This window comes from Grampus griseus, assembly GCF_964374135.1.
Source record: "Grampus griseus genome assembly, chromosome: 3".
Classification (NCBI taxonomy): domain Eukaryota; kingdom Metazoa; phylum Chordata; class Mammalia; order Artiodactyla; family Delphinidae; genus Grampus; species Grampus griseus.
Window position 1 is genome coordinate 77,241,483 of NC_139019.1, and position 26,142 is coordinate 77,267,624.

Here is a 26,142-nt window from a genome sequence, read left to right on the forward strand (position 1 = left end):
ATGCTCTAAAACTGCTCAACCCAGAAAATGCAGGGTTTGAGGCCTGTTTCTGGATCTAAATAACCCAGCCTTTCCCCAGGATGATCTAATGGCCACTTCCTGAATGAGCAGTACTTTGGAGTAGAAAGACCCAGGGTGTGAGTCTGATTGTGAACTCCTTCATTAGAGACTTTCCAAACCCTTCTTTGGCATCAAAAGTTGAATCACCACATGGCAAAGACAGAGGACAAGCTGTTAAGAATAGTTTTCCTTCTTCTCATTTTTTGCAGATTACTTTTTCAAATTAACTGTTGCCCAGGTGATGCCTTTTCTTTTCAGACATGAAATGGGAGGCTTGAGGAGGCATTCTCATGTGGTATGAGGACCACGTCTGAACCGTGGCTCCAGAAAGAACAAAACATTTGACTTGTGCAGGCAGGGAAGATGTGTTTTGAAAGAGCTATAATCAATTCAGGAAGTTGGATTTACTGCTTGAGCTCAGAGCTTTCAACTATCCAGGTTGGGGAGAAAAAGAAAAAGTACCGCAAAGGATATTACAAGCAGAAGAATCAATGACAAAACAACCACTTCAGACACAGGCAATATCTAACGGGAAGGAAAAAGCATGACTATTTCCAACTTAGGGCCACCACTCATTTTAATTTTCCTTCCTCAGAATGTCCACCAGAGCTTGCAGCAGCCGGTCATCCCTGTGCTTATAAGGTTTCGTGTTATAGAAAACATCAACATAGTCATTATACAGACTATCCTCAGAGTCTTTAAGCTGGGAAGGTTTGTTCAGCCTTTCCAGGGCTTCATAGAAATTTTCGTAAGGGATGTTGAGCTTTGCACTTGGAGACTTCTTTGGTGATTGCTTTGGGGGTGAGTTTTTGCTGAAAGCGCTTTGTAGGAGTTGTAGCATGGCCTCAGAAGGGGCTCCCTCTGCCAGCTCCTCCCTTCTGCCCCCCACACCGCTGCTGCTGGGGCTTTTGGATGCCAGAGGGTTCTCATTCAGGTTCTCTTGTGTGGGCTGCTCCTGAAACACAGAAAGCCACCGGCAAAGGGGAGAAGGCTCATTATTCAGGAGCAGGCAAGCCAGCTGCAGCACACGCCCACTGCCTGCCCCTCGAGAGGCAGTCTGGGGAGCAGAGAGAGCACAAGGCTTGGAATCACACTATCTCGGAGTTCAATCCTCATTTTCTCATTTACTGAGGCACCTTTGGCACCTTTTTAAACTCCGTGAACTTCTCCTGTAAGATGGCAATAAGAATCCCTCCATTTCTGGTGGTGTTGAAGACTGAACCAGATGATGTATGTAAGCGCTCATACCTATCGGTCTCCTTCACTTGTCAGCCTGCTGTAGTAGAATTCATGTTAGGGAATTTAACAATATTGAATTCATTAATTTTAATGTCTGAATTCTGGATGAAAAAATAAATTTTAAAAGATAGTAGGGGGCTTCCCTGGTGGCACAGTGGTTGAGAGTCCTCCTGCCGATGCAGGGGACACGGGTTCGTGCCCCGGTCCGGGAAGATCCCACATGCCGCGGAGCGGCTGGGCCCGTGAGCCGTGGACGCTGAGCCTGCGCGTCCGGAGCCTGTGCTCCACAACAGGAGAGGCCACAACAGTGAGAGGCCCGCGTACCGCAAAAAAAAGATAGTAGGGTTTCATCCTATGGAAAAGAAGCAGTTTACCACTCCCACTCCCTTTCCTCCCACCCATGTTTTGGGAAGGAGCTGATAATAATGTAGGTAATAACTCATACAGAGGCGCCAACAGTGCTGTCATGTGGGAATAGCTTTCTAGAGGCCTCTTGCTCTGTCAGGAGCTGCACTTTCAGCCTCTGAGTTGTCAGAAGGGGCCTGGGAAGAGATTGGGGTGGTGGGCGGGGAAGGGGGGAACTGGAGAAATCAGAGAAGCGGCTCTTTGTCAACGTTGTGGAAGCATTTCAGTATTTTAACAGCCAAATGGTCCTGTTAATACCCCTTAAGGAATCTTGGAGGAAGAAATACCCACAAGGTCCACCTGCCTCCAGAATTGGGAAGAGGAGGCCTCCAAGGTGGAGTCCCAGAGGAAAGCTATTCTGCAGAATGTAAACGGGCCATAATATGAGCTGAGGCCTTCTCACAGCTAGTTTATAAATTTCTTGAATAAATAATGTCTTTGTACCTTCCAAAACACCTGTCACAGAGCCAGACCTATTCAGGAAAGGACATTCTGGGAATTCTGATAACCTACCTACTACCTCTGAAGGCACTGTGCTAGAGGCCTGGGGGATACAGAGATAAAGAAAATGTGTTTTCTGCCCACCATCTGATAAGGGAGAAGCCAGCAGCCTCAGTAGGCTGAGACCTAGGAACGTAACTGACTGACTTGAGCTTTCCTTGGCAACTTTCTGAGAGAAACTGTGATTCTATAGCTCCCCTTGGAGTTGCCAAGAAGTGTCAGTTAAGGAATTAGTAAAGAGAAGCCTGCATGATTTGATCAGTTGAGCCTTGGTCTTCTTTCTGTAAAATGGATATAATGAGGTCTCTCCTTTCTAGGTTACAAGGATTATACGTTAAATGAGACAATGTGAAAAATGCTTACAAACTAGGTGCAATACAAATGTTAGCTATACGTGATCATACAAAAAGACAGCTCTCTTTAAAATTTGATATTGTTATAAATGGAGAAAATTCATGTTAGAGAACTGAATAATTTTGAATTCATTCATTTTAATTTCTAACTTTCGGATAAAAGAATAAATGAATGAAACAATTTCCTATGGAAACTAAACAGTTTACTCCTACTCCCTTTCCTCCCAACCCATGTTTTTTTGTGTTTTTTTTTTTTTTTGCGGTGCGCGGGCCTCTCACTGCTGTGGCCTCTCCCGTTGCGGAGCACAGGCTCCGGACGCGCAGGCTCAGCGGCCATGGCTCACGGGCCCAGCCGCTCCGCGGCATGTGGGATCTTCCCGGACCGGGGCACGAACCCGTGTCTCCTGTATCGGCAGGCGGACTCTCAACCACTGCGCCACCAGGGAAGCCCTGCCAACCCATGTTTGATTCACTTCCTGCCTAAAAGTTAGGGGCAGCTTCACCCACTACACTGTCTACTACAGTTCACAAAAGAACATGCCAGTAAGAACAGAGCCACACAGACCTCCCCCGAATCCACCATCTTCTCCACCCCTCTTCGGTCATTCTGAACGGTGTTGTAGGACGTGTACACTCGGGGCTGTTTCATGTGTTCTGGTTGAGAAGAGGTCCCATGCAGAATTAGCTTCCAGTTCACGATTCTTCCTTCATTTTGCATTCTTCCAGACTAATGAGTAAGCATACATAATTTTAGTGTATGTTCTGAGCAATATAAACTCCTTCAAAATAGCTAAATTTTATAGTTTAATTTTAAAATTCTGTGCATTTCATGTGTAGAGCTCTGGGTACAAAGACAAAAATCACTGGCCTCACTCTTCCTATGAAAATAGATAGTTGACAGGTTCAAAGATTTAAAAACTGATTAATTGCCTTCAATTAAAAAAGGAGAACTCTCTACGTGAACCTTCTTTTCTATACTGGGTGTGTCCTTGAAAAGTTGACTATATCTTATATAATGAGAATTATATTTATCAATTATCAACTTGTAGAAGCATTCCATTGGGGAAAAAAAAAGTCTGCAGAGTAATATAAATAGCCCTCAGCATTAAGCAGTCCTTAAGAGCTGTATATTTATGGGAAGAGTAATAATTTTCACAGGCTCAACAATTATGTTAAAAATAATGCTGAAATCTAAAATATCTTTTAAAAAAATCTAAAATATCTTTTAAAAAAATCTAAAATATCTTTAAAAATAATCTAAAATTATAGAATCAGATTTTGCAGACTTGGTATAAAATAGTCCCATCTTGGTAAACAGATTTTCTTAGTTTCCTTATGGTGAAACTGAGTAAAAGAATGGAAGCCAAGGTCAGGAACAGGACCATAAACTAAGAATGTTTTCTTGTTCTCCCTATGAGAGCAGAAATTTTTACAACTTCCATTGCTAAATCACAATTTTAGCAGTCTTTAGATGAAAGCTATTCTCAGAGAAAAAAAAAGTAACAATGACTGTAGAATTTTTATTAACTTAAGTAACATCTCCAGGAATTTAAAATCATTTATTTTAAAGAAGTTATCTAGACATTGAATCTGGTGCTACTGGTACTTATAACACTGCTATCTCAGAATAACTTGGACCTGAAAAACCACTCATTTATATGCTCACCTATAGAAAATGCTGGAGAAATGATATAAAAATAAATAATTCAAATGTATTTGGCTTTTTGCTCAGACACTTTATTTTTGGGACTGTGAGTTACAATTATAGAAGAAAATCAGTGTTAGCAAACAGAAAGAAAACTGAGAAATGCTTTTGTTTCATAACTGAAACAAAACCAAAAAAGTCGTATTAAATAAGATATGTTATCTAACAAGTAAGCTACTTTTAAATAGCCACTGCAGTAAATATTGCTAAGAGTTCTGGCATATGACCCCAGCAGAGTGTCATAGCAAAGTTGGTGTAGCATTTAACTATGGTTGTAAATACAGCTGATTCTGGTGGCTGAGTAGGTCATGTGGCTGGCTGTGTTTTGACATGACATGGGTATACTTGGATTTGCCCCACAGTCTGTCACATTGTGTATCAAAATATATTTTCTTCCTTCTTATATGGCTGGTGCCTAATTTTTTTAAATTTATTTTCTATATAGCCAAGTGGGGAGAGCTTGAAACACTAAACTTTCTCCTTACCTCTATAAGGAGTGATCAAATTTCCTTTGGGCCCTTTCTTATGCACTAACTTTAAAAGAGCTTCAGAGTGTTTAAAAGTGAGCTTGTGGTTCTGTATCCTTTCATTCATACTTACAATGTCTGTAATTCCCAAAGTCCAAGTGCCTATGGGATTCTCTCCCCATGTGTGAACAGACATGAAGTCCCAATTCTTAAAGCCATTAGGAGATGTATCCCGCTCTCTTTCAGCCAACAGTACGGTGCTGGTTCCTGTTTTCATGCAAGCATCACAAATTAACAAATGTCCTAACAGATCTGATAGTAGGACACACTTTAGCATTTGATAACTGAAAATAGAAGCCGGGTAAAACTAGCCCTCTTAATTTTCCCTTTGAGTATAATACTAGGATGGAGACATTCTCAGGAAATAAAAAAGTTTTTATTCACAGTACTTAGTGCATTGCCTGACATATAATAAGCTGTCAATAAATATTGTAGAAAAATAAATAATGGATGAATATATTGAGTAAGGTTTATCTGAATAAGGAGAATTCAGAGAACTATGTTTATGAACTACATTAAAGAAGAGCATCAAAGACCTAACATACATATTAATGGAACTATCATTTTGAAATTTAAGAGGAAGTTTTGAAAATTTAATAGGTGCCTGAGTCTATAATGTAGCATAGACATAATAAAATAAAGCCATATATAATTTAATCTCTTGTCATATAAAAGCTACTAGTAAAAGTAGTTTACTAGTAAGAGTAGTTACTCTAAATTTTCAAATCCAAGTTCTCTATAGATCAATAAATAATATTTTTAAAAGAAAGTGTCAAATGAACTATAGGGCCATTAATGAAAAAGCATTCTGCCAATATTTCAGGCCAATTCCAAGGTATTAAGGAAGCATAATTCCAGAATTAACAGAACTTACTCCAAACCTCTAGGAAGTTCATATCCTGGAAGGGCATTATAGAGATAGTTCATCTTTCTCATACATCACTTATGGGAATTAAATTTAGTCAGTTGAACCCTACTAAAACATGAAAAAGGATTAGGACAGCTTCTCCTGGTTGGATCATGGTTTATGTTTCACAAGCTCTTTACCATCTATGATCTTGTCTGACTTAGTAACCTTTCAGGAGAGGACAAATTGTCCATATATCGTATCATATGCCTTAATCATATAATTGTGGAAAATTTGTTAGTCTCCTCAACTCTCTTTCATGGATCAGAATTCTCAGTTTTTCCACTTAATTCCTTGGATGAGACTGATATATCTGTCAGCTTAATTATTAGAGTAATTTTCACTAATGTGTTACCTGAGAGAAATGAATGATAGATCAGTGACCTGGGATAATGAGCACAGTTTGAAAATGCATAACTCAGAAGGGTTTATTAATTGGTATTATTTGAATAGGCCTCATTCTTTGCTTATCTAAGGATCAGTTTGAATGAGCAGAGCAGAGTTCTGATGCAAAAAAAAAACCCAAACAAACATATTTTTTAAGACCTGAAAGTGTCTATGGGAAGACTTAGGTCTATATATAAACAAAAATCAATCATTGATTTGAAATCATTTAATTTATACTGAAAAATTTAAACACATAATTTAGAAGAAATTGAATTTTGTTTTGTTTTGTTGAAATTTACCAGCAGCAGAAGTGAGGGTGACATGAAGGTCTCCTCTGCGGGAATATTCAATTGTTGCTTCAAATTGCACATGTTCCAGTGACTTGATAGCATTTTCTTGTCCTTCACAAGCTCTTGTTGGAATTTCTATGATAACTTCTCCATTAGCTTTCAGGGCTCTAAATACATTAAAGAATCATCACTGAACAAAGTGTATCTCTTCTTCCTTGCATTTTATGGAAATATGTACACAACACTCTTAAGGAGATACTCAGCTAGGCTTGTTGTCTCTGTCTATTACGAGTAGAAACCAATTCAGGATTAGGTGTAAAGTAATTTTAATGCACAAGAAAATGATAAGGTTTTTCTGGAAATAGAAAAAACAATTCTACAATTTATATGGAACCACAAAAGACTATAAATAGCCAAATCAACCCCAAGAAAGAAGATCAAAGCTGGAGGAATCACACTTCTTAATTTCAAAATATAATACAAAGCTACAGCAATCAAAACAGTATGGTACTGAAGGAAAAAAAGCACTAATTCGAAAGGATACATGCATCCCAGTATTCATAGCACCATTATTTATAATTGCCAAGATATGGAAGCAGCTTAAGTGTCTATCAACAGATAAATGGATAAAGACGATGTGATACACACACACACATACGATGGAATACTAACCAGCCATAAAAACAAAATGAAATTTTGCCATTTGCAACAACATGGCTGGACTTGGTGAGTACTATACTAAGTGAAATAAGTCAGAGAAAGACAAATGCTGTATGATATCACTTATATGTGGAATCTAAAATACACAACAAACTAGTAAATATAACAAAAAAGAAACAGACTCACAGATATAGAGAACAAACTAGTGGTTACCAGTGTGGAGAGGGAAGTGGAGGGGCAATACAGGGGTAGGGGATTAAGAGGTATAAACTCTTAGGTATAAAATAAGCTATAAGGTATATTGTACAACACAGGGAATATAACCAATATTTTATAATAATTATAAATGGAGTATAAACTTTAAAAATTGTAAATCACTATATTTTACATCTGCAACTTATATAATATTGTACATCAACTATACTTCAAAAGAAAAAAGTATAGTACTGGCATAAAGACAGAAATACAAGCCAATAGAACAGAATAGAGATCCCAGACATAAACCCACCCATTAGACCTGAAACTGTAAAACTCCTAGAAGAAAACAGGGAAAAAGCTTCATGACATTGGTCTTGGCACTGATTTAATGGATATGACATTAAAAGCACAGGCAGCACACACACAAAAAATAAACGAGTAGGACTACATCAAACTAAAAAGCCTCTGCACAGCAAAGGAAACAATCAAACTGAAATGGCAACCTGCAGAATGGTAGACAATATCTGATAAAGGGTTAATCTCTAAAATATATAAGAACTCCTACAACTCAATAGCAAAAAAACCAACAACCTGATTCAAAAATGAACTAAGGACCTAAATTAACATTTCTCCAAAGAGGACATACAAATGACCAATAGGTATGTGAAAAAAAAATGTTTACCATCATTAATCATCAGGGAAATGCAAATCAAAACCCACATCAAAACACCTGTCAAGGGGCTTCCCTGGTGGAGCAGTGGTTGAGATTCCGCCTGCCGATGCAAGGGACATGGGTTCCATGCCCCGGTCTGGGAAGATCCCACATGCCACGGAGCAGCTGGGCCCGTGAGCTATGGCCGCTGAGCCTGCGTGTCCGGAGCCTGTGCTCCGCAACGGGAGAGGCCACAACAGTGAGAGGCCCCCGCGTACCGCAAAAAAAAAAAAAACACCTGTTAAGAGTCAGATGACTATTACTAAAAAAAAGAAAAAAGACAAAGTGTTGATGAGCATGTGGAGAAATTGGAGCCCTTGCACAATTGGTGGGAGTGCAAAATGGTACAGCCACTATGGAAAACAGTATGAAGTTTCCTAAAAAAAAATAAAACTGCCGTATGATACAGCAGTCTCACTTCTGGATATTTATCACAAGAATTGAAACCAGGATCTCAAAGAGATATTAGCACTCCCATGTTCATTGCAGTATTAGTCACAGTAGCCAAGATGTGGAAACAACCTAGATGTTCATCAACAGATGAATGGATAAAGAATGTGTAATATTCCATACATACAATGGAATATTAGCTTTAAAAAAGAAGGAAATTCTGCTTTATGTGACAATATGGATACAACTTGAGGACATTGTGCTGAGTGAATAAACCAGTCACAGGTAGATAAATATTGCATGATTCTACTTATATGAGGAATCTAAAATACTCATAGAATCAAAGAGTGGAATGTTGGTTGCCTGAGGCTTGTGGGGGGAATGGAGAGTTCCTAATCACTGGGCATAAACTTTAAGCAAGATAAATAAGTTCTAGAGATCAGTTGTACATTGTACCTATAGTTAACAATTACGTATTGTACACTTAAAATTTAAGAGGGTAGATCTCATGTTAAGACTTCTTAACACAATAAAATAAAAAGGGAAAAAAGGAAAAAAAATGTTAAGGAAGACACAGATACTTAAATACAATGCTATTTGCCATGGCATTGAATTCAAGCAGATTTGCCTTATAGCCTTCAAAAAGTGGTCCAATACTGAAATATACCCTCTTAAGAAATGATTTTCTCTCCCTAATGCAGGGCCTCCAAGCCTCCCACCCTTGGGTATTTTGTGTGAGTGGGTCTTCAGTATAATTGCAGTTGCCTTGATACGAGATTCTGCTTCCGTAGCTAGATGTAGTGGGAGAGGTGTAGTCTAATTGAAAGCCATATGATAAAAGATCCTTCACGGAAGGAAAGTCATGAATCACAAAGCACTGTGGCATGAAGCGAGGTTCTTTTGGAAGTAGGTTTGGGGTAACACTGGTTGGCAAGTACTGCATTTCATCATTTCTAAGATGCATTAAAAAAAACTTTAACATCTTTGAATTTGGAATGAATATTAAAGAACTGATGGTTGGTAATAGTTTAATTGGCAATGATTTTTCTTAGTGATATATAAAACAATTGTGCACATTAACTTACTGCTATCGGGTTGGTAGGCTATGAGAGGAAAATACAAATATGTTAACATGATTTGCAAATCTTTGATCTCTGTGATTCCTCATGGACACACAGGGAACACTGACAAATGCCATCTCCATCTACTTCAGAAGGGTAGGTGAGAAAAATTAGGCAGAGTGACAAATGTCATACTCAAATAGTGCCATGGGCGCACATTTGTTTAAAATTCCTGGAGACACTTACCTGGGCTCAAAGTCATTGTCCTTTACAACACATTCCTTCTTCTCAGGCACACTGCTCCAGGTCCTGGGATCAGCTAAATCCACCAGAGCTTTGGCATTTAGCAACCCGAATCCAAATCGACTATTCACCATCAAGCCTGCTCCATTCTTTTTCCATCCAGGGTTATTGGCCAGTGGGTCATACTCAGAGGTCCAGACAACCAAGTGCTGCATATCTCGCCAGGTGAGATTTGGACTGGAGAGGAAGTGACCCAAAGAATCTTTAAGGGACAAAAAGAAGTTTCCTTGCAAAAGCAAGTGCTAAAAACAATCATCTCCATTCAGAGATGATGAGGTATCTTTTGCAACTGTGCTTATGTAAATTTTGTGTGTATCACTATTGTTATGTCTTTCATTCATAATTTAAAATACAGTCTTGAAAACTTCTCCTCATACCACATAAGTTACAATCTTAGCATGAGTAAAATTGGTTTTCAGCATTGTAGAAAAGTAGAACTTGGCCCCTGATTCCTATGTACTTACATTTAACTGGAGCAAAAATTAAAAATGACAGCACTTCCTTTGTGCCCTCCAATCTTCTGCTGTTCATTAACAGCCTTAGTATTTTCAGCATTATGAACCCACAGTTGAGCTTTTGACTTCCTTCTTAGGAACACTCAGATTTAGACATGGGCTGGCTACCTACTCTTAAATATATATATATATATAATTTTTTTTTTTTTAATTTTTTTGCGGTACACAGGCCTCTCACTGTCACGGCCTCTCCCGATGCGGAGCACAGGCTCCGGACGCGCAGGCTCAGCGGCCATGGCTCACGGGCCCAGCCGCTCCGCGGCATGTGGGATCCTCCAGACCGGGGCACGAACCCACGTCCCCTGCATCGGCAGGCGGACTCTCAACCACTGCGCCACCAGGGAAGCCCAACTCTTAAATATTTTTTATCTCTTTTCTTTATATAGCAAAAGTGTCAAGAAGCTCTTAGCTACTTGAGATCATTCTTACAAGGCACCATGCTGAATAGTGTGGGGATATTCAAGGAGGTAGTTCATGTTTTTAAGAAGTGTACAATCAAGTAAATGAACTAAGTCTTTCAATAACTATAATATATCTGCTGAATGCTGTATTCATAGCATAATGTACTGTAGAACTTTGAAGAGAAAGAATTCTTTTGGGATGGAAAGATCTAGGATGGCTTTTCTAGGAGGAAATATTTGAGTTGATTTTTAAAGGGTGGGTAGAATGTCAAGAAGTTGAAAGAGAGAGAACAGGGGATGAGGCAATGGGTCAAAATCTCTGACAGGGGAAGGATAGGATGTGACCAGAGTACAGTGAATAGTCTTGTTTACTGAAGCAAGGAAGAGGTGAGCTGGAGTACTGAGCCGGATGGTGAGGGCCTTGAATGCCAGGAAAAGGAGCTTATACTTTATCGTTTGGGTAAAGGGGAGCCATTGAGGATTTTTGAGCAAGGGAATGGTATAATGAGGAGTCTTGGCAAAATTAATTTAGCAGCAATATAAAGATAAATCAGAGATGCATGGGATTGTCAGGTCTGTTATAATGAATATGAAACCTTCCCTGATCACCCTATTTAAGATTTCAATTCTCCCCAAATACTCCTGAGCTCCCTTGCCTTGCTATACTTTTTTTTTCTTTCATAGTGCTTATCATCTTCTAACATACTGAGCAACTCATTTGTTTTGTGTATTATTAATGTCTGTCTCCCCTGCTAGAATCAGCTGGGAGAAGGGCTGAGATTTTTATCCATCTTGTTCTCTGATGTGTACCAAGCACTCAGAAGTATGCCAGGCGCAGGGTATATATGCTTGGTAAATATCGGTTGGTTGGATGATTGAGTGTGTGCAAGTGTTTAACTAGCCTTAAATACAATTTTAAAACTTACTGCTATTAGTCATTAGAGTCTTTCATGATCTCAAGCTTTTCCTTAGCTTTGAGACCTGCATTGTTTCTACCAAGCCAATCAAGCATTATTTATTAAATAATAAATGCCTAAGTGTTGAGTCTTCAAGGTTTCTATCTTACCACTAGGTTGTGAAACAACCATCAGGGGAATCTGTCTCAACTTGCTATCTTCTCCCCAGAGCCCATCATGGACTGGTTTAACAAACCCCTGGTGACAAGCAAGAGGCAATACACATTCCTAAACACTGAGGAGTCTGTTGCTGACTAAGATCTAAGTCCTCATCATGAGCGCTGCAAAGGCTCTATCTGGTGGGCCTCATGGGGAAGCTGTCCTCTCCACCCCAGTTTGAGTGCACAGCCCGTGCATCACCATCTCTGAAGGGAGCTGCAGTCAAGGACTCAGGCCTTCCTCCCCCATCAAGCTTTTCCCATATTTACATTCCTAGGCCCTGCGCCTTCGTGCCTAGGTCTCCTTATCTGAGGCCTTGGGCAAAGCTCTTCTTCAGGCCCTCAGCCAAGGCCTCCTAATGGGGGAGGAGAAGGAACCTCGAAGATACTTCTCCCCACTCTGACTCAGTACCCAGTACTTCTCCACTCCGAGCCTTCCCCCTCACCCCACCCCACCCCAGAGTCCATAAAGCTACCAGAGCCTTCTGTTGGGGCTTCCTCAACAGTGAGACAACCCCCATGTCCATGCTTTCACCTGACCATCAGCTGGTGCACCTTTCCATGGGGGAAAATGGAATAGGGAGAGTCAGTGTTTTCTCTGGTTTTAGACTCTGGCCTTTACCATCACAGTAAGTGATGAAAGGCTTAACTCTTTCATTTTTGGTCTGTTGCTTTAAAGCTACCCTGACCCCTGGCAGCTCAATATGCTTTCTCTCTGCTCAGCTGAGCTCCTGACAAACAGCACAGAGAGTGACTGATAAAGGCCTGAACCTACTGAATCAAAATATCTGAGGGCAGGGCATGATTTTCTATGTATATTGGAAAAAAACTGTCTAGGCAGTTTTATGTTATACCTAAAATAATAGGAGTTGGAAGAAAGAATACAAGCATATAACTAATTAAGACAATTAGGGGTCAGAATAGGGAGTAATAGAAAGCACATTAAATTATATTCTACTGCCAAAGACCTGTGTGATCTTAAGCAAAGCACTTCATCTCCCTGGGCCTGAGTGGACTCATCTATAAGATGAGTGGTTGAGTATGACAATCTTGAAAATTCCATATTATTCAGAGCTCCAGTCTGCCCAATACCATACATACTTCATTGTAGATCTTGTTTCCACATTGGCCATCCCACACGGAGGAATAATTAACTAGCTGAGCAGAAGTGGCTTATTTTCTGAAAGTGGAAACTAGTTCTGGCCTATATGGCACTTTATTGAAATTCTTGCTTCCAGTCTTTTAAAGGGAGTTTTAGGTAAAAGCCTCTTATCAAGGGGGTCTCTGGGCAACACACCAATTTCCCACTTGGACTCTCAGTGCGGGCATATGTGTGTGTGTGTGTGTGTGTGTGTGTGTGTGTGTGTGTGTGTGTAGGTTGGGATGAGGATATGTAGTAAGGAGGCATGATCTTGATAATCATGATAATCGAACACAAAGCAGATTTTCTACATTTCTACAGTTAGAGAATTGTTTTTTATTTAGTTGCAGATTTTGTTTTTTAATTTTCTTTTACCTATTCTTTGCAAAATATTCAAAGAGGCTTCATTGTCATGCAATTAGGAAAATTAAGCCTATTTTTCATTTGAGTGAGTGCATTTGGTAAATGAAAAGGAGCTTCTAACAATAGTGCATCTCATTCCTGACAGTCTTCCTCTGTTAATTAGCAACTCACTCCTCAGTGGCATCCAGAATAATTAAATTTTTTAAAAATTACATTGGGTTGCTAATCAAGGCTGTGTTTATAGAAAATAAGGGCTTTGGAATTAAACACTGAAATTAAGCATTGCTTCTAATTAGAAGAGTGTAGGTAAAGTAATCTGGAGACAAAACTCTAAGGGGAAAAATCTTAAAGGCTACGTGGGTTAGCCTCTAATCACAATTAGATAAGCCTAGATGTTGAAGATTTTCTAACCTAGAGACTTTCCAACATTTCACAATCCAGAGTCAAGGATTTCTTTGATGTGATTTATCCAAAGGTTTCACGCAACTTTGAAAGTCCGTTTCCCATCCTCTAACCTTTAATGAAAACAGAAGATTGGTTCATCTGTTTGTTTAATACCTCCAAAGATGTGAAGGGATTCAATGTTTCACTTTTTGTTCTTTATTAAAAATTATTCTGATTCTTTGCTCTCCCCTCAAAAGACAGGTTACTGTCTGCCATCTTTCTTAAGTATAATAGTACCACAGGCATTTATCCAAGGAATTCCTGTCTCTTAGTGTGTGTGTGTGTGTGTGTGTGTGTGTGTGTGTGTGTGTGTGCGTGTGTGTATTATTTATAATATATATATATATATATTTCCAGGATATGCCTATTAAGTATCCTAATGGGCATCTTTACAGTCACAGCCCAGTGAGATTGTAGGAAAATACAGTTGTAAGGTAACCCTTCATAGCAGCTGTTTCTCAAATTTTGGCTAAGGTAACTACCAGCATAAACATTGCCTGGAATATCAGAAACTTCTGAATCTGAGTCACTGGCCATTGGACCCGGGAATCTGCAAACTAAATAAACACCCAAGGTGATGACTGTATGCTGGTGTTTGAGAAACACTCTTTTAGGGAAGGAAAGTATTCCTCTGTACATTTGCCCCAGAAACTATTCTTTGAGCCAGAAATCATTCTTTCTCCTTCCCTCTCCTCTTCCCTTTCCCCAGAGTCCCATATTTAATGCAGCATAGTAAGTAATATGCATGACAGGAGCCTTTTATTCAGAACTCATAAATATGAGTTAAGATGTTTATCAGTCTCAATCTTCTTAACTCCTCTTTCTTTGAGGGGATGAACTTTCCCGTCCCTCACAGGACTATAGGAGGCAGTGTCCCGTAGCTGCTGGTAGTACAGGCTTTGGGGTCAGACCGACCTAAGTTTGAATCTTTTGTGGGAACTTGGTTACATTTCTCAACCTCTCTAAGTCTCAGTTTCTTCCTTAGTAAAATGCAATTAATAATTTCTGTGTCACAAGACTGTTGTAAGGATTAGAGTTGGTCTTGTATATAAAGAGGTTAGCACAGTGTCCGGCCATGGTAAGAGGCTGATAAACACTGAATGTTATTATCCTTGATAAATTTAGCCCAGAGTTGTTCTTCAGTCTCCATAGTTGTTCCTTGAGGAGAAGCACATGGTTAAATGATTCTTCCAATCTTGATTGTCTAGGGACTCTTCTAGAAATTCTGGCATTCAGATTTTCTGAAATAGTCATTTGGGTATAGACAATTGAATGGAGCTAAGAAAACTGCCCAGTTGAGAACAGACATCCCAATAATCTGTATGTACTTTGGCAGGAAGTTTATGAATGTTAAGATAGATTATGGCCATCTTACTGATGATTGAATCAAAACGAAAAGAATTAAATTCTTATTACATGCACCAGGGAGATCATAGACTCTTAATGTCTCTTAAATCGTGAGCAGTGTGAGAATCTGATGGAACCTACAAACCATTCCCCCCAAAATGCCAGACACGCACTCCCAAACATTTCTGCATCTAGTTTCAAAGAAGTTCATGGACCCCACGTATTTCATAACAATCCATGGAGCCCCTGCTTTATACATAGTCCATTAGGAATTAACTGAGATTAATAAGGCTAGATCATTCTTAATCACTTTCTCCTTATACAGAAATAGAAGGTTTGAAATTTTAGAAGTCAGAGATTACACTTTTAAAATTTCAGTTCTTGGTCAAAATAACATTACATCTGTTCAGCTAGATGGGTGTTTCTACTATTCTGGTCACTAGACAAGGATGGGCTAGGTCTGGCTAGTTACATTTGCATGCGTCTGATAGGTGTTGGGTAGGGAAGACAAGATTTTAAGGATGGTTTTCTTTTAAAAGCTCCCTGGAGCTAAAAGCTTGTATCCTAAAATCATAAATATCATGATCTTGTTTCACTACGTGTGTATAACTACTTGCCTTTATAGGACCTTATTTCTTTCACTCTGGACCTCTTACCACCAACCTCAGCAATTCATGTTAGATGATCTCTATATGCTGATACCTTCAGTTTCAAGCTGGAGGATTTTGTAAAGGGAAAAGGTTCGAAAAAAAATGATCTGATCTGACCCTTCCATTCTACAGATGATAAATTGAGCCCTCTTAATTTGTCTAAGGTCACATAGCTAGTGATACGCCTAGAACTTGAAGCCAGGTGTTCCTTGCACTTTTCACTGCTTAGATTATCTTTCCTCAAATTTGGTTTGGGTCTGCTGATGCCAGTCAAAGCTTGTGTCTTTAGACTTTGCCCTCTGTCCATCCCCTTCCTGTTACAACTGGACTCAGATTCTGAACATAGCTTTTCTGTCGGATTCAAGAGCTTCAGGTTTCCCTGTTTCTGATCGGGCATCTGGATTTGCTCTTCCTTTATCAGTATCTTTCCAGCCCCTCCAAGTAGGTAGACTCTTGATACAAGCCTTACTAGGCCTATCTTTCTTAGCCGCTGTGGCCGTTTCATAACTGAGATACCAGGGACTAAACCACAACTCCACAGGTGGCTCCAGGGCTCCTGGAACAATGCTGGACTCTCCTCAGCAGCTGCAGGGCTTTTCCAGCTATGGCCCGGGCCAAGGAGTTCTGTTCTTCTACTACTGTGAACCTCACCTCATCTACTGAACCTGACATGAAGGAACTGCTTTGTCCTCTCTGTAGAGAGTATGGATGTTCTTCTAAGATAACTTCCTTATTAGGAAGGATAATAGTAATTTACAAGTTTTAACACGTCCTCTATCATGCAACCCTAGCACCTGACTTAACATTTAAAGATTTCTCACCACACAACATCGGAACATTTTTTCCTCTGTATTAAGTATTAGACTATTGAATAACTATTATGAAGGGAAAAATGTTGCTAAATCTCTTTTTGGTAACATATACTAAAATAAATTCCAGGGGGATTTAGAACATAAATATGGTAAAAGAACCATAATAAAAGACATATAAATAAATGTGTATATAATTTGGAGTTGTAAAGATTTTTCTGAGCATAAAAAGGAAAAAAACCTTAAAGAGACTAACAAAGATAACTGTATACATATTAACTTCATTACATTAAAAATTACATGTAAGTAAAATTAAAAGGTAAATGTCAAACTAACCAAGCATTAGTAGCTTTTCTAACTAAGGCCATAAAACAAAATCAAGGTCATAAACAGTCACAGATGATAAATGGCAAAAGAATATAAAATATTGAGTTTCATTAGTAATGAAATAAAAGCATATAGAGATGAGATGCCATTTTCACCTAACAAAGTAGCAAACATTTTAAAAGATAATAAAAGTAGGTTTGATCAGGGTTTAGGAAACTGGCACTCTCACACATATACTGCTGGTGGGAATACAAAATGGTGCCATCTTTATCAACAGTAACTTGTCAATATGGATCAAAATCATTAAAACATGCATGCCCTTTGACCCAAAAATTCCAATCGTAAGTGTTTATCTTAAGGAAATTATCAGAAATGATAACTGATATCTATGGACAAGGGTGTTTGAGCATGAAATGGCCTTAATAAAATTTGCATTTATATAATGGTATACTACAAAAAGATAAAAGTCCTGTTTTTAATTCTCATGTCCTCTGATGTGTTATATCAGCTCTAGGGTGGGGCTTATATAATCTAAAAAAAAAGGATGTTTTTTAAACTTATTATTCCTAACACTACCCACAGGAAATTATCTGGACAAAGTCTTTCTTGGTGGGAATAAACAGAAGTGAGAAGGCCTTATAGCTGAGTGGTAGGAGGACTGGAGAGGACTGAGTGGGAGGAGAGCATGAGTTTTTTTAAAGCCAAGGAAGATTGATTTAGATATGAGAAAGTGCTCTTAATATAGGTGGATTAAAAAATTTACAAAATAGGGCTTCCCTGGTGGCGCAGTGGTTGAGCGTCTGCCTGTCGATGCAGGGGATACGGGTTCATGCCCCAGTCCGGGAGGATCCCACATGCCGCGGAGCGGCTGGGCCCGTGAGCCATGGCCGCTGAGCCTGCGCGTCCGGAGCCTGTGCTCCGCAACGGGAGAGGCCACAACAGTGAGAGGCCCGGGTACCGCAAAAAAAAAAAGAAAAGAAAAAAAAAAATTACAAAACAGTGTGTGAATTAAGATTCCAATGTTGCAAGATAAGTGTGTGTATTAAATCTACATTGAGATGTTGACAGGACGAGAGCTTATTTTTTATTATTTTTTGTAGTTTTCCACTGTAACCATATATTCAGAAAAAATATATATGCTATGACAAAGAAGGAGAAACAGCTTTTTACAGGTGATTAGACGCATTCTGGGCCTTACTTTGCTTCCAGGGCCAGAGCGAAGATGCCAGCAGCCAGGGGTGCTGAGGCAGAGGTGCCTGTGTGGGTCTCTGTGCAGTCGTTGTGCAGGTCAGCACTCGTCTGAGGGGCACCAGGAAAGAAAGAAACATGGGAGAACATGTGAGGAGTGTGATCGTGTCCCCGGGGGTTAGCCCTACCGAGGGCTGCATCTGTTAGGATCAGGAAGCCCAGCTGAATCGATTCCCTACTTCCTCCTCTAAACTACAGGCGGATGTTTGCCATCTGCTGATGTTTTAGCTCACTCTCCTCTATATGCAACTTGTCTATAATTCTGGCATCAGAATGCCTTTTTCTGGGGATGAAGTCCTCCCACTATGAATTTTTTTTCTCTTCTGAGATTCCCAAATGAAATGCTGTCTGTAAGAAAGGGAGTGTTTCAAAATCACGGTGAATCATGCTGGCCCATTAATCATCAGGTCCATTGTGTTTGGCCTGGCATATTTAGAAGGTTTGCCTCAGGCACAATTCCCTTTTGCCTTCAGATTGACATTTGACTGCCTCTTCAGCACCAGGAGGTAAAGCCGTCCTGATCTGGGCCACTTGAACTATTTGCGCAAAACGTGTCTAGTGTGTGGTTTGCACTCACTGTTGACGTAATCTGATGGCCATGAGTTAGTGTCACATTTGTACTTTGATGAACATGGCGAGTTTTTCAAATGAAAGTGTGCTGGACTTAGATCTGGGCTCAAATTCTAAACCTGCCACTCAGTAGATGTGTCCCATGGGCAAGCCACTTGGTTTCCCCATCTGTCAAATGAGGTTGATATTTCTTGACTCCTATTCTGAGGCTGAAATGAGATCCTGTCTGTGAAAGCATTTTCACACAATGTGATTGCACATAAGGAATTACCCAGGCTAATTTTAGCTTAGTGAAGAGGTTGCTGAGATGAAGGGAAGAAACCAGAGAGACTTCCAATTAGTCTGCCTGAGGACCACAGTGGTGTTGGTTGAACAAGTACCTGGGCCAAAGGATTACTAACAAGACACCCACCCAGGCTCTCACACTATGATTTTTAGCTAGAGATTTCAAGGTGTGGGAGGGAGGTGCAAAAAAACCAGTTTGTTCTATTATCACCTCCTTTGGCTTCCCACTTGGAGTCGCTGAATATCTCAAGTTCTGGTAGCCCCGTTCCTCTGGGGGCTGCGGAAGCAAGGTTGCCCTTTTTACCTGTTGACGCAAGTAAGCCCCAGAGATGACTGTGCTGAGGAAGAGGTTTGCGTAAGACAAAGGCTATGTTAGTGCAACTGTCTCAAATAGAATCCACCAGCTGTCTCTTCTATGGCTCATTTACTTAAGGAGGGATCTTTACAAAGATGGAAATTCTTCCTCCTGCTTCACAGAGTGGCTCAGATGAGGGACCGTCTATGAAATGGTGACTCTGAAATGGACCACAGGCCATTTTTTGAAAAGCCACTCTGAACACCCACAGGGTCATCAAGAACCAGGGGCTGTGAATGCAAGTGGGGCACATGTCTGGTAGGCTCCTTTACAGCAGGGTATAAGATATACCTGCCGTAAAGAACCCCTAGGTAGAATGTTACTGTCTCTTTGAGTAATTGAAGATGTGGGCACGAGAGGTAGGCCAGGGCTTCTAAGTTGAGACCATAGTTTTACTGTCTAAACTAGAGTAGGTTGCAGAAACAGGGAGTTCCGGAAGAGTGATCCTGCGTGAAGATCGTAGTTCTGACAGTTTTGTTGAGATGCCATTAATATGAATTTTACACACATTCCAAAGGCTAATTATTAGGCAGGTTACCCACAATCTAATTGGATCATGACCTGGTTTTTTACTGAGATTAGGCTCTACATACTTTAGCTGGTTGGTTCTTTCTGTGTCAGGAGTTAAGTTTGAGGCTTTCAATTCTTAAATGAAAAGAAGTGCCTCTCTTTGTTCTCAGAGCCCCCGAATGGGCCTTCATCATCATGCCCTTGAAGGGAAATCCAATAATTGCCCTTGGCAGTCTGACTCATGGAAACGAAGGCACAGCCACGCGGGGGCTGGAGATGTTCTCTGAGCATATAACCTTCCTAAGCTCCTTATTTGGATGCTGAGAAGTTCACCTCAGGGGAAATTTAGACTGTTATTTTCCTGTAGGTCGTCCATCCTTAGGAGACATAGCCAGTGTATGCTCTGTATTTTTATCATCTGCTAAAGGGCAAGTCAGACATTTTCCCTGCTATTAAAGGATCAACAAGTACAAGGGTGATAAAGCTCCAACAGCCCTAAAATCTCCTTTAAGGCTGTTTTCAGGGAGGCATCACACAAGCTGAACAGACATTTGGAGTCTCGGCCATATGTAATGACAGATTGGTGGCTTCTCAGGGCTGAGTTTAAAAATGACTGAGAGGCGACATCATTTTGGCAGAAGCATCATTATGCCCGGGAGAGAAAACTTCCCAATATATACCCACCCTTCAAGTGAGCAAAGTGTGAGTCTCCCCAGCTGAGACATGAAGCTTAAGCAAATCGGTTTGACCAAAGGATCCTTCTGAAGGCGAGCCGTGTTCTCCTACCTAAGCAGAGAGAGTTAGACAAAAGCAACCTACGATTCGCTGGTCGGTGTAATCCCCGCTGCTGTACGAGGTGGCCAGCGTAGAGGAGCACTTCTCAGCGTACCAGGGGGATAGGCCTTGCTGCGAGGCACTGCTGATGGAGATGGTGTAGATACTGTCCGTGTACCCATCACAGTCACAGTTATCTCCCTGACGCCCCCCATTCCCAGAAGCCCAGACGAAGATAGAGCCCTTTCCTTGTCTCCCCTAAAGGAAAAGCCAAAACATATCACGTCTATTATCATCACTGGGGTCACTGTCACATCCCAATAAAATCCCCAACAAATATATAAATACATGCATGAAGTTCTCAGAAACAGTAATTTGGAGTCTGTTTCAACTCCAGGTCCTCCAGCATCGATACTGGAACTCTCGCGAGACTGTATGTTATAAGCCACTGAGCTCTGGTGCTGCCAGCCCTCCTCCATCTGGGCCCTCTCTGGGATGGCGCTGAGTGAGGACTTTTCTCTTTTTTCTTTATTATGTGGATTCATAATCTGGCCTTCAGCACTCACTCGAATTTCTTCACTGTTCCCTTGGCTTATGTCACTACGCTTGAATCTTTGAACTTCCTTTCTTTCTGCTTGAATCTTCTGGCTGACTGATAGAATGACAAAATCAGGCATTATTCAGATCTGCTTTGCAGCTGCATTAAAAGGGACTCTTCAATTGAATGGAACTCGTCAAGGCTACCCTTTCTATGAGTTTTCAATTTGTGCTCTCCAAAATTCCTACTTTTGTTTCATCCTGTGCAGAACGAGGCCTTAGAATCCTGGCAAGAATGCACTCAACCCCAGTGACAGAGAAACACAACCAAGGCACAAGTATTCATCAGGCACGTGCAGAGAGGGAGGTGGCACATTGCTATATTTAAGGATGCATTTTCAGAGTATTTGAAAGAAGTCTGGGTAGTAGTTTACCTCATGTAGAAATCCAAAAGCAGCAGGAAAATGAGAAAGGACATATCCAGAGTATTTTTGAAAGTAAATATTCTAAGACTAATGAATATCTGTTGAATGTCAGACCCAAATGGGGAAAACTTTCTTAACCCTTAACTTCCATCCCTTTTAAGGACGATTTGGCTCTCTAAATGCACTTCAAATCATAAACAATAACAAGAAGTTCACAACCATTTCTATGCATATAAACTAAGTGTCCTTCCCTTCTCCTCATATTCAAACAGTCAGGTTTCATTTCAAGTGGGTCTGTGTTAAGCATCTCACCTGTTTGACACCATATTCAAAAGCCTTCTGGGCTAGTCGGCCAGGCCCCTCCACAGTTTTCCCATCATCATTAGGGCCCCAGCTGGCACTGTAAATGTCCACATGTCCAGGATTAAATCCAATTGAGCTGGCTTCAATAGCATCCGTCACAATGCCATCGAGCATCCTTATCCCTGAACAGCAAAACAGACAAATACATATGCTGATGTCAGTGTGTACATGTAGAATGGCACGATGCTCTTAATATTCATTTTTTAAAGGACTCCCAAAAGAGTCAAAAATAGGTAACCAGTGTATGTCCCAAATGACTGTGACCCAGCTGCTAAAAGCACAGCAGGGAGATCAAGTCACCGCCTGCATAAGCTTCCTTATGTGCTGTGCTGTGCTGTGGCCATGGTTGTTGTCACTTACAAAATGTCTCCCCTCCCTCTGCTGCCCTGATAACCTGAAAATGACAGGATAGCTTTCAGAAAGAGGCATCAAACAGCTCTCTCTCAACATGGCTGCTCATGACTATACCATGAATGGCTGTGGCCTGGTCAGTGCCTTACAGAGGACTCTGTACGGGAAACCGTGCAGCTTGAAAAGATCTACTTACAATAGGAAACTCACAAATAGGGAACAAACTCTTGTTTCTAAGCACTGATTAAAAATAACCCAGAGGCCATTCTTTTATGTGTTTGCTAAGAAACATTTTCAGGGAACATGCTTCCTTTTCTTCTAAATAATCTCAAGGATGAAATCATTGCCATGGATTTTACTCCTGAGGGGGAATCAGTTTTCATCAGGAGAAGGCAGATGCAGTGGCTCTATGCTTTCCAACAGGCTGTCACCCATCATCAGACTCATGTATTCAAGAGCCAGGAAGGCAAAAGCAATTTAGACGGATCCAGGCAGCTACCTGGTTATTCCTGGCTTCAGGCTAATGATGCAATGGAGTGCACAGCTTTATATTTTCACACTATTATTTACTATGGAGCTTGGGTAAAAGAACAGGTAGTTGACATGACTAGTAGAAGTTATATTTATTTAAAAAAAATTGTTTAAAATGCATTTAGGAGAAAAATCCCAGCTCTGCTATTTACTAGCTCTGTGATCTTGGGCAAGCCACTTAACTTCTATGTGCCTCAGTTTCTTCAGCTGTAAAATGCGGATGATAACAGCTCGTGTGCATTGAGGATATACTATATGCGGCTACCATTGTACAGGCCTTAAACATATGAACTCATTTATCCTTATGACAACCATTTGAGGTGGGTGCTGTAATTCTCCCCATTTTACAGGGAGAGAGACTGTGGCCAGAGAGGGACAGGGACTTGCCCAAGGCCACACAACTTGCAGCTGGGAAGCTGGGACTTGAATCCCAGAAATCTGGCACTCAAATCCATCCTGTTAACTTCCAGGATGTGGATAATGTCTTGGAAGGTAAATGATGGACATACAGTAGGTGTGTTTTGGTTTCCCGGAGAATCTTGCCTTTGATTCCTCCTCTATAAAATGAAGGGATGAGATGATTCTCTCACAGACTATAGCTACTTAGTTCATCATTACTTAAAAGCGCATTCTTTTTCTAGGTGATTATGTAATTTGTGCTCCTGCCTCCATTTTCTTTAAATTAACATGGCATTTTGACGATGCTGGTATAAAGGAATCAAGAATGACCCTTAAAATCTAGGAGTGTGCTGTAATAGTGAGAGATGCATTCTATATGCTAGGATGTATATTTATTTGATTTCTGAAATGGAATACAAAGCCAGATTCAAGGTATACTCAGGTAGAGCTTAAAGGAGTTTTACTGTCATTGCCATGTTCTACAATGAATCGTTTTGTTGTGGTTTTAGAAAACAAACTAAATGCAAAATTCATAGTATAAACATGAAAGCCTGAGGCAGGGCTAGTGTGAAGAGGAGAGACAAGTGTTTTATTCTCTGTGAGCCCCTGCAGATCCACCCTGCACCCTTCTTCACAGGAACGTGGATGGCAGCAGTGGGTTCTTTTGTCTTCCCATTGGTTTCAGCCAACTGAAACAGCAGCAGGAGGTTTGGGGGTGAGGGGAGAGTGAGGTACTCATTCCTGGATCCCCCCTGCTTAGAAGCAACTCCATTGTTGTACTCATGGCCACAGCTCCTGTCCAGTGGCTGTCTCATGTGGTCACAGCTTTCTCTCTCCAGTTTCCATGACTACTCCCTCCCCTTGCTCCATTAAGTCTAAAGGTGGTAACATCTGCTTACATCAGTTAGTCTCTTGTTGGTTTCTTTTAGCTCTTGTAAATGGTTCCTTTATTAAATTGCCCTGATGGAACTTACCATATGCTTACCTATAAAGACACTGACTGAAACAACCAGAGATTCTAAATTTTTGCTACCACAGATAACCTTTGGCTCCTTACTATAAGAAGTATGTATTCTTTTTATTGTTTTTAACTGTTCTTTGCTATGAACTAAAGGACTACAGAATTGACAGGCAGGGAAAATCTTCGCCTAAATTTACCTCCTCCTCCTGTTCTCTTAGCAAGCACTCAATAACAAACTCTTCTAAATCAGAACACAGAGAAAATTAGATTTGCTTCAAAAGCTATTCAACATTTCCTTTTCCCACCCAACAAAGACGTATGGGCTATATTCAGCTATCATTTTCTAAGAATCCAGGTCAATTGATTTGCTTGCAAATCACATTCAAGTCGTGTAGCAAATTTTGCATGGAGTTCATTTCTTCCTCTGGTTGTTGCAAAGTCCCCCCACACCACCCCATTTACACCAGGTAATGCAAGACTCAAATTAAGGTGCAAAACTACAGGAACAACCCTTTGCTTTACCTCCAACTTTGGAATTGTATGCAACTCCGACCCCACACTTGTGATTATTTGCTTGCATGGCAATTTCTCCTGCACATCTGGTCCCATGTCTGAGGATTAGAAAATAGGATTTATAAAACGTAAATGAGGACAGGCATTGGTGTTGCATATGAATCCATGGTACATGGATATGTTAACTTTTTGTCAGGCTTGTTGCTGGTTTTCTTCCCATCGGTATTAGATGAAGTGTAGGTATCAGATGAAGGGAACACGTACTGGAGCCCAAGTATATGAGTTCAAGTTCTAGCTTCCGCCACAAACTAGTGATGTGACCTTGGGTAAGTTACTTGTCCTCAAAGAATTGTGACATCCCATAAAATATTGTATGCAGAACACTTAGGAAAGTGGCTGGTATATAGTAAGAACACAGGAACTGTTAGCTATTGATACCATCTCAAAGAAATGGTTTCTGTACCAGAATTTTGGTGTTAAAGTGACTCCTCACTTCCCCTCACTAGTGACTTCCTTGGATTAGTTTAACCTGTACAAGTCCTAGTAGGATGTGTAAAACAGAGCCCCCTCTCAAGCCCTCCTCTCCTCCTCTAACCATATACCAGACTAAAACATCTGAAGGTTTCCTGGTACCAAGAGGATTTTGAAATTTTAACAAGACACTACAGGCTATTTGGGAAACCAGGGTGCTCCTGCAACTCTGACTGGGACCAGAAACCTGAACAAGACTAGTTTTGCAACTAGGGACAATGAGGGTAATTTATGATTTCAGAGTGTTTGGGGAAAAAAAAAAATCCATCTCTAAAACAGACCAAAGTCCACCATTAAAGTATCAATTCTGAAATTCTGGGGATAGTGATTGTCTTTTCCCATCACTTCCCTGACCTCAGGAGGGTCAATAAGTTGAGAGAAACTTTAATGTGAATTTGTTTACTTCATGACTTTATTCCATTGTGGAAGCTCCTGGGAGCAGCATGAAGGCTGTTAGTGCCTTGGAGGAGCCACTGACCAGATATGCTGACACAGAGGAAAAAAGAGGAAGGGTTAGCTCTGAGCAACTCTGTCAGCCAGCTCCCTTTGAACACTACTGTACTAGACATCAATTAATTTAGCCCAGCATGAAATATAAAAATCCTAAATTGACTGGGTCATTTAAAATAAGCCTGTTTCAATCCCTGGTCTGGGAAGATCCCACATGCCACAGAGCAACTAAGCCCGTGCACCATGACTACTGAGCCTGCACTCTAGAGCCCGTGAGCCACAACTACTGAGTCTGCATGCCTAGAGCCTGTGCTCTGCAACAAGAGAAACCACTGCAATGAGGAGCCTGCACCTTGCAACGAAGAGTAGCCTCCGCTCGCTGCAACTTGAGAAAGCCTGCGCGCAGCAACAAAGATCCAATGCAGCCAAAAATCAATACATTAATTAATTAATTTTTAAAAATTGCCATCTCTCAAACCACTAAAAAGAGTTAAAAAAAATTCTAAATATTGATACTTGATTTATTTAAT

General features: G+C 40.5%; 1 protein-coding gene across 2 annotated transcripts in view; it reads right to left on the minus strand.

Annotated features, from left to right (window-relative positions):
* Positions 1-637: 637 nt before the first annotated feature.
* PCSK1 (proprotein convertase subtilisin/kexin type 1) overlaps positions 638-26,142 on the minus strand; it is a gene marked incomplete at both ends in the record, with an annotated part of 40,049 nt that continues 14,544 nt past the window's right edge. Inside the window, 9 exons of one of the 2 annotated variants that reach the window (XM_082652204.1) lie at positions 638-1,015; positions 3,124-3,285; positions 4,864-4,997; positions 6,384-6,541; positions 9,642-9,875; positions 18,008-18,108; positions 20,597-20,809; positions 21,826-21,998; positions 24,641-24,729. In XM_082652204.1, the coding sequence (XP_082508330.1) occupies positions 638-1,015; positions 3,124-3,285; positions 4,864-4,997; positions 6,384-6,541; positions 9,642-9,875; positions 18,008-18,108; positions 20,597-20,809; positions 21,826-21,998; positions 24,641-24,729 (1,642 nt within the window). Of the gene's footprint in view, positions 1,016-3,117; positions 3,286-4,863; positions 4,998-6,383; positions 6,542-9,641; positions 9,876-18,007; positions 18,109-20,596; positions 20,810-21,825; positions 21,999-24,640; positions 24,730-26,142 lie in introns of both variants that reach the window. The other variant, XM_082652205.1, reaches the window with a different exon arrangement.